Source organism: Ursus arctos, unplaced genomic scaffold, assembly GCF_023065955.2.
Source record: "Ursus arctos isolate Adak ecotype North America unplaced genomic scaffold, UrsArc2.0 scaffold_20, whole genome shotgun sequence".
NCBI classification, from domain to species: Eukaryota; Metazoa; Chordata; class Mammalia; order Carnivora; family Ursidae; genus Ursus; species Ursus arctos.
The window spans coordinates 31,212,944-31,227,542 of record NW_026622875.1 but is presented as its reverse complement, the minus strand read 5'-3'; the positions used below and the strand labels follow the sequence as shown (position 1 = coordinate 31,227,542).

Below are 14,599 nucleotides of genomic sequence, written 5' to 3'. Positions count from 1 at the left end.
TTCTCTCCTAACAGCTTCAAGTGGCAATGATTCTCAAACTCTTGGTAGTGTTGGGACATTCTAAGACAGGTTGGCCTTAAGGCCACAACCCCACCTCTGAAATCCATGGAGCTCTTCCTGGTATTTCTTCATTTGGATAAACACAATGTTTGTGGAGGCCCTGTCTATAGCATTATGTGAAATTTCAGCTGACTCGCACATCAGATCGACTCATAAACATCAAGTCACGTCATGGCTCCAAGTTCCTACGGATATAGTCTGGACTCATCCAAAGCGTCTTAGACTTGAGAATTTGAGACCTCATTGCCAGAAATAAGGATTGAAGTTACCATATGCAGGTAGAAAGTGGAGAAAGTGAAACTATGGAAGGCATGTGCTGAAGGTACTGAGGGAAGAGAAAGAGGGGAGAGAACCCCCACACTTTGGAGACCTATCCAGAGTGCTCACTTGACTTCCAGTGTGGAGGAGAGCTTGGGGCTGAGGAGAGGTGATAGGCCTTAGCTGTCCCCCTACTTGGGGCCTTTCTGGGTTCTAATTCAGGAGGTGAGGGAAGGAGCACAAATGAAGGCAGAGAGGCATGGTGCACACGGGAGAGTTTGCTTAGCAGAAGCTGAAAAGACAGCTGGAGCCAGAGGGAGTAGGAGAAAAATCCCAGCTAATACAGGGAGCCTCTGAGCTCTTAAAACATCAGGCCAGTTTGGCAAACATCAGTCATATCTCACCAATATATTGATACTGAACTACCTTCTGACGTTTCCTTTCAGTTGAAAGCCTGCTTAGGAAAACGCATCACATGTCTAATGAGATCTAGGAGAGCAGAGTGGTGTGGCTTAAGAACCACCCATTCAAGAGTCACTGTCAAGGGGCGCCTGGGTGGCACAGTGGTTAAGCGTCTGCCTTCGGCTCAGGGCGTGATCCCAGTGTTATGGGATCGAGCCCCACATCAGGCTCCTCCGCTGGGAGCCTGCTTCTTCCTCTCCCACTCCCCCTGCTTGTGTTCCCTCTCTCGCTGGCTGTCTCTATCTCTGTCAAATAAATAAATAAAATCTTAAAAAAAAAAAAAAAGAGTCACTGTCAAGTACAATGTCCGTGGAATCATGATCTGGGCAAGTTGTACATCACTGAGCCTCAGCTTCTTACTCTGAAAAATGGCAACAGCCACCTTAACAAGTGAGATGCAGTGTCTGGGCCATAGTAGTTTCATGGTTTGCTCTCCCTTCTCAGCTGTCTGTGTAGAATACACTGCAGAAAGATTGTGATGCCTGCCTTCTTCTTCTTTCAGATTGTAAAAATATTAAAGTGTTGGACATTGTGTTTGTGCTGGATCATTCAGGCAGCATAAACACACAAGAGCAAGAAAACATGATGGCTCTAACTATCCATTTGGTGAAGAAAGCAGATGTTGGCAGCGACCGAGTTCGGATTGGAGCTCTCAAATACTCAGACTATCCTGAGATTCTTTTCCACCTTGGGAAATACTCAAACAGATCCTCAGTCATCGAGCACCTAAGGAGGCGCAGGGACACCGGAGGGAATACCTATACTGCCAGGGCTCTTGACCACACGAACATAATGTTCACAGAGGAATATGGCAGCCGCATCCAGCAAAATGTGAAGCAGATGCTGATCGTCATCACTGACGGGGCATCCCATGACCGAACTCTGCTCAACGAGACTGCATTGAAATTAAGAAACAGAGGCATTGATATCTACGCGGTGGGTGTAGGACCGGCTGACCAACTTGAACTTGAGGCTATGGCAGGGAATAAAAGCAAGACTTTCCATGTAGATAATTTCAACAAACTGGAAGATATTTACCTGCCTCTACAAGAAAGTATGTGTATCAATGCACATGAGTGTAAGTTGTGATTTTTAAAGTTTCTATGGGGGTAGCAATAGAAGGTTAAGCAAAATATAAATTAAATCTTGGCTTCCCATTACCTGTATGTCATGGGCTAAACATCTCTCTGCTCAGGCTGTTTTCTTATCTCTAAAAAAAAAATGCACTGATTGAGCAAGATCTGAAAGTTGCCTTCCCACCACAGTATGCATTGAAGAGCTTATGGAAGAAAGTTTCAGAAACATTCTTTGAGGTCTTGCCACCCTGTTGCCTTTTTCTTGGCAGAAAGGAGCTCTGCCTAGGATCATAGTCACCTTACCCCATTTCAGGGCCTCTTGTGCCATTCCATTAATGGTCTCAATGCAAACACTGAACACTAGTTATAGGCCAGACTCAGAGTTGCATGGTTTGACAGATAGACTTTGTCTTCAAAGATCCAGGGCTGTCTAAATGGGATTATAGACATTCTCTAGGGCCATAGGAAGTTGAAGTAGTCTAATGTGCTTTTCTAGATAAGGGCCACTAATACAGACGGAAGGATATGGGAGTTCAATATGGAGTAGTGGAGGCTGGTGGGTAGGAACAAGGAGGGAAGGGACCCAAGCTGATTCCATGAGATACCACTGGGGTAGGATAGGCTGCAGGCATCACACTTGAGGAAAGTGTAAGATTTGCCACCTGAGCTCAAAGTGAGCAATGAATTCATCTCCTTGATTTTAGCTACTGGATGATGGTATTATCTGTAAAAAAAAAAAAAAAAAAAAAAAAAAAATTGTGACTTTTCCCAAGGCAGCAGGACCTTCTTCTCAATTCTGCCTGTTCTAGCCTGTCCCTGAACTCCCACCCTGAAATTTGGTCTCCTCACCCTTTGTCTTGCCAACTTCCAGTCCATTCTGAACACTGAGTGATCTTCCTAACACACATTGGATATGTCACTGCTCTGCTTACGGTTTATAATTTCTGAATTTCTGAGTTCCATCTAGCCTTGCCCACATCTCCAACCTCATCTGTTGCCACTCCCCACTTCACAATCTCTCCTGTCAATCTGAAATATGTCTGTGTCTTTGTACACAGCATTCTACCTGCCATGAACACACCAGCCCATTTTCCCTCACTACATCTAGCTTGTCTGTCACATTTCAGCCTTTGTTTGCCAATTTCCTGACCCAATACCTGACAGTGATCCCAGATCCCAGAATCTCCCAGATTCTGCACCTTCTATTTCTCCTGGTGGTAGCACTGAACACATATTTGCTATTTCTTTATCTGTATCTGTCACAAGACTATGACTTCCTTGGGCAGGCGTGGCCTCCTGTTTATCATCGGGTCTCTACCAAATCTAGTATATTACCAGGACTACAGTCTTTTCCTACAAAGATGGAGTCTGTTTTATTCTCATCTCCCATGCCTACTTTTTGGAGGCAGATACTGAGGCAGAGTCTAGGATGGGATTCACACCCCACAAAGGAAAGTGGGAAAGTAGGATGGGCAGAAGAAGTCACACAGTGACGCATGCCTGACAGAGCTCCAAACCTGGCAAAGAGCTCTAGAGTGTGTATTGCCCATCAGTGTTGTCCAGCATCAGATTAAGACGGCTGGGTGGGTATGTCCCCTTCCCACTTAGTCCCCAGATGTGGGCTGCCCTAGGAAGGGCATGGTCTTTTGCAAGACCTCTCTCTGCAGTGAGGCTGACCCTGAAGGAGCCCTCTGTTGACCATACTCCCACAGCTGGGCAGCAAGTCCTTCCTTGAAGGTCTGTCTGGGAAGCCCATCTTTGTGTCTACCAGACTACCCTTAGAAAGAATTGTGTGACAGTGGACATTTTTTGTCTCAATTGCCTTTAGTAATCACTTTAGTGCTGCCCCGGTCCCAGCCATTGCATTTGTTTGGACCTGAGGGTAGAGGATTATCCCTGGGTTATGGAACATTTCACACTGGATTTCAGGGACATGACTCCTTGCCCTGTTTACTAGCCATTTGCACATGTCCCATTACATTTTAATATTTGGGTTATGATATTATAAAGAACTACAGTAGAAAAAAATGCTGGATTTAAAGATATAAAGAATGAGGCGGTCCAGGTACCCACTCCACTGCATAGCAATTGTGTATTCTTAGGTAAGTTACTTCTGAATTCCATTTCTGTATCTATAAAATTAGATGAATTCCTTATAACATGGTCATGAATATTAACAGTTATTGTATGCCAAAAACCTTTCTTTCTTAAAATGGTAATTCTCAACACAAATGTAAAGTGGTAGCATTAACAGTAAAAGGAGTACTAACCATAGTACAGGGGTCTCGTTACCTTGACTTGGGTGAACCTTCCATTTTGGGTATGTCGAAGGGATTTCTAGCCTTTGCAATTACTTTTTAATGAACGCATTCAATCTATTCAAACTTCTTTCTCTAAGCGACTTTTCAAATGAATCACATAAATATTAAAACTCAGAACAAAGTCTATTACCTTTCTCCTTCCCACTATTTTTCCTTCTTGAGGGTCAATTGGTGATTCTCTCTTCTGTTAACTTATCTCAGTTTGCTACTACTGTGGGGATTTAGTAAAGCAATTGAAGTATTCGAGGAAAGGGAACATTTAGAATAATTCATGAGGAACATAATTGTTTTGCTTTTCCCAATGGCAGGGTGTGACATTCAAGAAGCCGATGTGGTTTTCTTTTGTGACGGCTCCGACATGGTCTCCAACTCAGAGTTTGTTACCATGACAACTTTCGTGTCAGAATTAATTGATCATTTTAACATTCAGAACCAGAAGATAAAAATCGGGTTGGCTCAATTTGGGAGTGGCTTCCAAAAAATTATCGAGTTGAAAAACTCTCTGACTATACCGGAGTTGAAGACTCAAATTCAAAGCATTCCTAAGAGCAAGGGGTTTCCGCGAATGGACCTGGCCCTTAAAAAAGTGAAAGCCATGTTCGATCCGTCTTCCGGTGGGAGAAGAAACGCTGGTGTCCCTCAAACTTTGGTTGTTATCACATCCGGGGACCGCTACTATGATGTGGCAGATGAAGTGAAAATCCTGAGAAACCTCGGAATTTGTGTCCTGGTTTGGGGCATAGGAAATATTCATAAGGAGCAACTTCTGCCGATAACAGGCCATTCTGAAAAAATAGTCACCCTCCAAGACTTTAATAAATTAATGAATGTGGATGTGAAAAAAAGAATGGTTCGTGAAATCTGCCAGAGCTGCGGGAAAACCAGTAAGTGCTTCCCTTGCTCTTTATTTGTTTTTGATTTAATTGCCACCTTCCTGGGACTTCATTTCCCCAAGGTATCCTGGGGGCTAGCTCTAGCAGAACATATTTTTTGAAGAGTGTGCAGTGAGAATAGACCTTTCCTCTGTTTCCAGGAAGCTTGGGATCAGCCAGCCTCCCTCGAAACAAGGAAAAGGGTGCAGAGGTTGGAGGAGGTACTGGGTTGTGTCCTCTGGTCAGCCCTGTCCCCTCACTGCAAGCCAGGCTTTGTGCCCCTCTTACCACCGAAACTCAGTCTCCTATTTCTGCCCCCTCCACTTGTGGCGGACCTAGAATAATGCCTTGCGTCCAGTGGGAAGTCAGTAAAACAGACACCGGCTGATTGGCAGCTTTACTCTTTTAACTTTGTTAAACCATCTTGTAAGGGACTCGGTGTTCCTGCGTGTGTCTCTCTGTGTATGTCTGTATGAGCCTTTGTGTGGGCATGTTTTAATGATGGCATTTGTATAATCATAACATAGTAAAGATTTGAATTGTCCTTAGTGATTATTTGATTCCCAGAGGTCACAAACACCATGACTGCAAAGGCCAGGAGGGTCACGGAAGTGAGTCAGGAGGGCAGGGAAGGAAGGAAATGAAGGGACAGCAAGGAGCCATCTGATGCGGGGGTCACCATTCGCCCCAGCTGAGAGTGACTGTGGAGGACTCAAGTTCTGTACACTTGGGCCGGGAGGTGGGAGGACAGCACCTGAAGATATGATAGCATTTTGTGGAATTTGTACAACACGCAGAAATTCTTCGGCGTGCTTCTGTTTCTGGAGTTATGACTGAAGCCACTTCTTTCACAGAATGGATTTGTCCTTCCAAGCTCTCCAGATCATCCACACTCCATTTGGGGTGCTCTGCTGGAAGCACATTACAGTGGTGGGAAGGGCCCCAGCACCAGACTCCGAGGGCCAGGTTCTTGCTCTGGTGCGGTAGCAGCAACTCCGGGAATCACAATTCCCTCACGTGTAAAAGGAGCAGCTGGGCAGGGTCAGCAGTGACCAAATGGAGACTTGCAGCTGAGTGGTGTTGATCCTGCCCAGTGTTGACAACTTGTTAAAATTAGTTGACAGCTTTTACAAACTGAAGGTTTCACATGAAAAATGGAGATTTCAGGCTTTCCTTGGAAAGATCAGGCCATCTGACCGCACTGGGCCCCTTCTCCCGCATGGCTAGTGTCAGCAGGAGTTGAGCAGTGAACAGATGGGTCGTCGTCCTCCATTCATTCTCTCTGCTCCCTGCCCGTCTAACTCCTTTACATTATCCACCTGGCCTTTGTAGCCCTTTGTGTTTGTGACCTCTGGATTAAATAATCTCTAAAGCTATTTCAAATATTTAATATGTTATGATTATATGAATCATAATATGTCATCATTAAAATAAGAAAATTTGCACGTGCATGCACACACACTCACACACACACACACACACACACAACAGACACACACACAGACACACACAGCCAGCCACTGAAAATGAGGCTAAACCATGAGTGGAACTTGAAATAGCTATTGGAACTTGAAATATTTGAAAGAGGAGAGAGGAAATACCTGTTGATCAAGCAGCCCATATCTTCCTTCTTGAACACGGGGTACTAGGGACCCTCCTGCCCTGGGCAACGCCATGACTGCTCTCCTTTTGTCCGCCTGGTCTGCTCTTCCTTGCCCCTGTCTACTCATTAATCTGGCCTTGTTTCCCTTGGTCTCCAGATTGCTTTATGGACATAGTGGTCGGGTTTGACATTTCCACTCACCTGCGGGGGCAGCCGCTGTTCCATGGCCACCCTCGGCTGAGATCCTACCTCCCAGGCATCTTAGAGGACATCAGCTCCATCGGGAGGGTCAGCTGCGGGGCAGGCTCAGACGTGCAGGTGAACGTGGCCTTCAAGGTGAACAATGACCGAGAATTCCCTGCCAAGTTCCAAATCTACCAGAAAGCAATATTTGACAGCCTGCTGCAAGTCACTGTCAATGGGCCATCTCATCTGAATGCACAGTTCCTGCAGTCGCTGTGGGATACATTTAAGGATCAATCTAAATCCCAAGGACAGGTACTCACGTCACATTCGATGTCCCATCTCTGCATTCTTTCATTTGTTTCTTCCTCCCCAATTACGTATTTCATTTTCACATCATCCCATTCTCTGCTTTCCTCTTCCTCTAGGTGCTACTCATCTTTTCAGATGGTCTTGGGGGTGAAAGCGAGATAATGCTTGAAAATCAATCGGACAGGCTCAGAGAAGCAGGTACTGAGTTGCAAATTTAAGTGGTGAAGCACAGAATGTGCTAACGAGTCCCTTCTTACTCAGGTGCTGTAGCTCTTGGGGTCTGTGTGGCCACTAGTAGCAGATGCTGTTGGTGCCTCCCAAACCCACTTGACCAGCCTGCACGCTCATCCCCCAAATGCTGCAAAAGCCACGGCCAAGTACTTACACCTGTGACCGTCTACAGCCATGGGTCCTTGAGTCACCTGAACCATTACCTTGGAGTGGGGGTGTCCATACCATGTCTCACCTGGAAATGGAAGGGGGACAATCGATATAGGGATACAAAGCCTAGCACCCTTGCCTCAAGTGGGTCGACTCTAATAGAGTTTACACCCCAGAGTCCTTCATGAATCATACCACGGTGAAGACTTTACTGAGACACCCTCGCTTACAACCTCCCCCTCCCTTTCCTCCACCTCCTTCTCCCTCAGTAAACCACGTACACACAAATTCCTCACTTAGATTCTGCTTCCAGGGCTCCTGACCTAGGACACTCCCTACTGTTTCTGATTAGCCACGTGAAAGACAACCACATGGATCTCGAAAAGCACTAAATGCAGAAGTTGAGAGTCTTATGCAGAGCACGAGACTCCACTAATTGTCGGGGGTGGGAGCATTGTTTAAGACTTCCTGGGTATAGACCCACACTGGCTTCTGGGGTTTAGCATCCATGGGCAACCTCTCTAGAGGCCACAGAATTTCCTGCTTGTTTGCTGGGTTGTATCATCTTCCTTTCCCACTGTTCTGGGCACATCACATTCCTTAGTACAGCCTCTGGTGCTTTCCAGGGCCTGGCTCCCGCTCCCCACCCTGGCCTTCCCTCACTCCTCACACTCAGCATCCCAGGCACACAAAGCCATCCCCTTCTTCCTCCAGCGCACCTCATGCCTCAGACCCCCAGGCCCTCAGTCCTGGCACACGCTTTTCTTCTACATAGAATTCTCCCCATCTCAGTTCCTCCCCAGTCCTTCTCTACCTTCTGTCTCTGGTTCTCTGCCTTGACCAGCTTCCATTCATCCTTTGGGATCAGCTCTTCACAGAATCAGTTCCTCAGTTCTTCACAGAAACCTTCCATGACTTTCTAAGGCTGATTTGGGAGCTTCTGCTTTAGGCTTTCAAAGCACCCTGCCACTCCCTCTTAGGATACTTACCACTCCTCAGAGCAGCCATCTGACTCCTGCCCACCTTTTCCATTGGACTGGACTTCTGTGAAGGGACAGAGTGTGCCTGTCCTATTCATCTTGCATCCCTGGTACAATGATTAATACATAATGGGCTCCTAATAAGCAGAGATTTGTGTAATGAAAGGATAGGTAGAGTAAATGGACTAGGGAGAGAATTAATGAGTGAGTGAGTGAGTGAATGAGTGAATAAATGGAGTCCTGGCTATGGCCAGGAGTTCACCCTGGGCTTTCCTCAGGCTTGCAGGGCCTGGGCCCCCAGGAGTTTTTGGCCATGGAGATAATTTTGAGAACTATTAATTTACATTCAGAAAAATTCAGAAAACCTCTGAAGATGAACAATACACTTTTTAATTTTTATTTTTTATTATTTTTAAAATAATTTTTTATTATGTTAGTCACCATATAGTACATCCTTAGTTTTTGATGTACTGTTCCATGATTCATTATTTGCGTATAACACCCAGTGCTCCATGCAGTATGTGCCCTCCTTAATATCCATCACCGGCCTATCTCAATTCCCCACCCCCCTCCCCTCTGAAGCCCTCAGTTTGTTTCCCAGAGTCCATAGTCTCTCATGGTTCATTCCCCCTTCTGTTTACCCCCTCTTCGTTCTTCCCTTCCTTCTCCTACCGATCTTCCTATTTCTTATGTTCCATAAATGAGTGAAACTATATAATTGTCTTTCTCTGCTTGACTTATTTCACTTAGCATAATCTCCTCCAGTCCCATCCATGTTGCTGCAAATGTTGGGTAATCGTTCTTTCTGATGGCTGAGTAATATTCCATTGTATATATGGACCACATCTTCTTTTTTTTTTTTTAAAGATTTTATTTATTTATTTGACAGAGAGAGACAGCCAGCGAGAGAGGGAACACAAGCAGGGGGAGTGGGAGAGGAAGAAGCAGGTTCATAGCAGAGGAGCCTGATGTGGGGCTCGATCCCATAACGCCGGGATCACACCCTGAGCCGAAGGCAGACGCTTAACCGCTGTGCCACCCAGGCACCCCTGGACCACATCTTCTTAATCCAGTCATCTGTTGAAGGGCATTTTTAAAAATTGCTTTCGAATGCCCAAGAATTATATCAAAACTTGATGGTTTTAAGCATCAAGCACAGTTTTCTGCTAGTGTTTTTCTGTTGGGTTTGAAGCCTGAACAAGCAAGCAAGCCTATGGGTTCTTCATATGTCAAGAGTCCTGCTTTTTCTTACTTTTCCTTTTCCCTCTTCCGATTCTCTGAACACCACTCACCAAGTAGAAACATGACGGGCTTTTCTTCTCTTTCACATGCAACCCCTTTGGTTTCGAATCTCTTACGTTTACTGCCTAGGACTCGATGCTCTGCTGGTGGTGTCCCTAAACACGACTGCCCATGATGAGTTCTCCAGCTTTGAATTTGGAAAGGGATTTGATTACATGACTCACCTGACCATTGGCATGAGAGAGCTGGGCAAGATGCTGTCACAGTACCTGGTGAGTTGTGGAGAAGAAATGCAGTTATTCCAAAGGCCATCAGAATGAAACTGGAATTTTGATGAGTACTTCTGGAGACCCCGTTGCTTGCCCCACTAAATGAAGTGCATGGTCTTTAGTAGATGAAAAAGTGTGAAAGACCAGAGCAGCGTATTTTCGTTTTTGTGTGTCCTTTCCTCCTTCGTTATCTCACCACATGACTGCATGGGGACTGAAAAAGCAACCAGCCCCTAGTCATGCAGAAAAGCTCCCATCAGTTTATGCTGCAGAAATCCCCAGAAAACGGGAGCCTGTCAACGAGAAGCCAGCCAGTCTTGTGAAAACTTGGCCTGTGGCCACCTGTGTGGTAGGTGCCCTTTCTACAGGAGGTCACGTCCTGGGAGCGGGGATGCTGAATCGCAGTTGAGAGCCGAGTGCCCCGTCTTCGGTACTAAGTCAAGGAGCACGTCTGATCCTCCGCAGCCCCTCCCCCCGAGAGAGAGGCCGGCCGTGTAGCTGGTGCCTTATGCTCTCTGTATGAACACAGTGCCTATGCCCTGAAGTTCCTGACCATTGCTGCTTACTCAAGTTTGCTTTTTCCAGGGAAACATCGCAGAGAAGACTTGCTGCTGCACACTCTGCAAGTGTTCGGGGACTCCAGGTCCTTATGGGTCCCGAGGACTACAAGCTGCCAAGGTGCCATTCCGTTGTGAAACTCTCACCCAGGGTGCCTGGATTTGGTGGGCGGGACCAAGGCCAAGGGGTGCACTTCGCAGCCTTCACTCGATGCTGATGAAATTGCTTCAGGCATTTATTTCGTGTGATTTCTGTGGTGTAGGAGCCAGTTGAGAAGGACTCACTTTTGATACTGCTGTGAAGAATAACTCCCATTTTTCTGATATACCCTTCATGACATTGCTCCTTGGTTTTGCGGTTTATTCTTTTGCACCTGCTTTAAACAGTTTGAGGAGTGCAAGTGGTGTTAGAAACAGTGGGAAAGGTTGTACTTCATCGGCAAAGAATGAAATTGAACCGCAAAAAGAGCAAAGCTTTGCAGATTAATAGCCCTTTAAAAAATGAATTCTAGAAGATCAGTTACACAACAATAGCTTAAATAAATACGTCATGGTGTCCTCATTAATGGAATGCTCTAAGGTGAGGGGATGAATGAACTACAGGTATGTACAACAACATGAATGAGTTTTACAAACACAGTAATGGCCCCCCCCCCCAAAAAAAGCAAAATGCAGAAGAATACATATAGTATGATTCCGTTTATAAAAAGTTGGAAAGCAGGCAAAACTAACCTATCATGTCTAGGGATAAATGATTCAGTAGTGAAGTCTAAAAAATGGCAAGAACGTATTGTCATAAAAGCCAGGAGTATGCTCCCCAGGGTGGGGGTGGGAGTGCTTGGCATGGTGGGGGGGGCTGCGTCTGGGTGCCAGTGATGTCCTGTTGCTTGGCCGGGGTGGTGGCTACATGGACGTTCACTTTATAATAATTAAGCTGTGTCTTTCTATTTTATTTACTTTTATGCATGTTTTCAAATGCTTTTTAGATATCATAATTAAACGGAGTCTGGTTTTTTTAAGAGAGCAAATACAATCCTCGCTCATGAGTTCTGGATTGTCCGTCCTTGTGGGTACGTGATCTGGGCCATTTTACCGAGTTACGATGCTTTGTTCAGCACAGTTTCCTCCCTCCTCCCTTTGCTCTGGTCGGTATTAGGGTTACATTCCAAGAGCACAGCCCCCAGGTGCACTGAGCAGATAGCCAGGACCTGTGTTACATGGTGAGGAAAGCAAACATCTGATTAAATCTTTGCCACAGATAAGCCACAAGGCTGTTAAACCCCACGGAGCAGAGGGAGAGATGATCGCGATTAAAATATGTGTAACTTTGTTATTGGGAGAAGTGCTTCTTCCTTGAACTCTCAGAAAAGCAAAAGGAAATAAAATGATCTCTTTGGAAATGTGATCGATTTGCCTTCTAGAAGAGTTGTATTAGCCACAGCTGCCCACCACGGAGCCCCTCAGGCACAGGACCCACCCGATGCCCTGAGCTGCAAAGTGGGTTCCCCAAGTCAGCCTCCGGGGGTTGTCAGACTCTCCACAGACTCACAGCCACCCCTGCAGACAAGGGAGGGACTTGTCTACAATGCCTAGTGATTTCACAGGTTCAAATTGAAGGAAGCTGGCTGAAATGTATTTCTCTCTTTCCTCCCAGGGTTCTCGGGGTCTGAAAGGCAGCAGAGGACACCGGGGAGAGGACGGAGACCCCGTAAGTTTTCCTGATCCTCCCCCGCAACACAAGCAATGATTTTTCTTTTGCATGGACAGTTCCTACAGAAAGGATTTTGTTTATATGGGGGTTTTTGGCGGTTTTGAAAGAAAATGGGTTGCTCCTCCCCCCCCCCTTTTTTGGTCTGGATCGTGAGCACTTACCAAATCCACTTTTGAGGGGAAGGAGGCAGCAGGCTCGCCTACATGTTGCCTGGCTTGTTTTTATCCGTGGCAGGGAGTGGGGCATGCTCCTGTTTCCCCTATGCAGGGCCAAGTAGGGCTATCTACTAGCGACGGGCTGCCTTTGGACCTGGAGCTCAGTGCTTAGGACATGGAAAGGCACAGCCTCATGGTTCCATGCAACACAGAGGTTTTCTAATCTCAATCATTGACCCTAAAATCAGAACCCTCTCTTGGTTCATCAGTCAAATTATGAGAATAGATTGGAAGGAACTGAAACACTTGAATGGCTGTGTTTGGGGAGGGGAAAGTTCAGGAAGCATCCAGCCTGTATCTCCATCCCCTTGGAATCACGCTAGCTCTCTGTCTGGGCAGCAATGTTTAAAATGAAATTAAATCATGCCTGGGCAGGTATAATTAAAAGCACAGGCTCAGTCGGACAGCCAAGGGCTGACCTGGACGAGAAACCTTAGCAAGACCCTTAACTTCTTGATTCTCAGTCTCCTGATGTATAAACTGATACATTCCTCTTAGACTCTAGTGCTGACCTAGTTTACAAAATGACCGCCAAGGGGAGTGCTCTGACCCACCCACCACGTACCTGCAGAGGGGTCTTGGAGCCCACCCAGGCAGCACGAAGGGCTTGGAGTGTGGGTGTCTGGCCGTGAGCCCACATCTGGCTGACAGTCCGGTCAATAGGAAGCCACAATGTTTCAGTATCTCTTAGCGACATGTGGCCAGGAGAGAGGTCTCCTGCTTTCCTGGGAATAATCTTCAGAATAAAGAAAGCAAAGCAGGAGGAAGGAAAAATCCCTTCTCCCCTCAGCTACCAGGAAGGATTTATCCAAACCATCAGCACCCACTTTGCACCCAGATCTGACTGAGCCAGGCACAAGGGACGTAAGTGGGTAAAGAGACGGATGGGGGTTCCTGCGCTCCAAGAGCACCACATTCCTTTTCTCTTGAGATTCATTTTACTCTAGCATTTACCTGTGTTTAGATATTCCCTGGGAGAAACAGGATTGATGGGAGATGCACACGCCATTGGCCTTGAGCACTCTTTCCCCAGTGGGTGGTCTGACTTGGGCGTCTTTCGCCCGGTGGTCCTTTCTGTGAGCACTAGCACCTCCCAGCTTTGAGGTCTCCTGGCTGTGGCCCGACCCGTCAACCTTCTGCTCAGCTCCCGTGCCCTCGGACCAGCTTGCTTCAGTACCTTCAGCAGCGCTGACTGTTCCAGGGCAGGGCCAACATGTGTTACCGGAGTATTTGAAAGGTGGCTGGAAGATGGAGCGACTTCCAAACCTTTGGCTCTGCTGTCTGCTGAGGACAGTGAAGCAACTGGGCTCCTCCTGCATGTCTGTGTGATCTTGGGTCTGTAAGGAAGCCCCGAAGGTTGACGAGGAAGATCTTTGAATAGAGGGTAAAACCAGAGTTAAATGAACACATTTGTGGAAGGACGTGCTTTGTGTGAAGTTCAGAGAGCGCCCATGCTCTTGCTTCACCTTAAAAACCAAACTTCTGGGGTGCCTGGGTGGCACAGTGGTTAAGCGTCTGCCTTCGGCTCAGGGCGTGATCCCGGCGTTATGGGATCGAGCCCCACATCAGGCTCCTCCGCTAGGAGCCTGCTTCTTCCTCTCCCACTCCCCCTGCTTGTGTTCCCTCTCTCGCTGGCTGTCTCTATCTCTGTCGAATAAATAAATAAAATCTTTTAAAAAAAAAAAAACCAAACTGCTGATAACTTCTGGCAGAAGAGTCACTTTGGATACCTGTTTGGTTGCCTTTTCTTAGGGAAGACGAGGAGACATTGGACCCCCAGGAGATAAAGGGATTGCAGGATGTCCAGGAGAGCAGGGTCAAAAGGTAAGGCTCTGCTGGACATGTGATTTTGAGTTCCCTACATGCTCTGCTTCTCTCCTCCTTCCCTCCCTCCCTCCTTTTCTCTCTTTTATCCCCCTTTGCCTTTCTCCAATTACATGTCAGTGTCCTCACCTGTGGATGAATTCTACTTCTTAAAAATCTCAATGAGTTCAGAGCATTCATTCGATGCATCTATCATCCCTTTGTGGTTAGAGAGCCAGAAGCAGTTAAAGAAATGCACAGTCGGGGCACCTGGGTGGCTCAGTCATTGGGCGT

General features: G+C 46.6%; 1 protein-coding gene across 5 annotated transcripts in view; it reads left to right on the top strand.

The window, feature by feature from the left end:
- COL6A5 (collagen type VI alpha 5 chain) overlaps window positions 1-14,599 on the top strand; it is a 130,548-nt gene that overhangs the window by 57,315 nt on the left and 58,634 nt on the right. For all 5 annotated transcript variants that reach the window (XM_057316005.1, XM_057316004.1, XM_057316007.1 and 2 more), the window contains exons 7-14: window positions 1,283-1,858; window positions 4,486-5,061; window positions 6,810-7,150; window positions 7,264-7,345; window positions 9,880-10,022; window positions 10,605-10,697; window positions 12,231-12,284; window positions 14,255-14,326. In XM_057316005.1, the coding sequence (XP_057171988.1) occupies window positions 1,283-1,858; window positions 4,486-5,061; window positions 6,810-7,150; window positions 7,264-7,345; window positions 9,880-10,022; window positions 10,605-10,697; window positions 12,231-12,284; window positions 14,255-14,326 (1,937 nt within the window). The remainder of the gene's footprint in view (window positions 1-1,282; window positions 1,859-4,485; window positions 5,062-6,809; window positions 7,151-7,263; window positions 7,346-9,879; window positions 10,023-10,604; window positions 10,698-12,230; window positions 12,285-14,254; window positions 14,327-14,599) is intronic.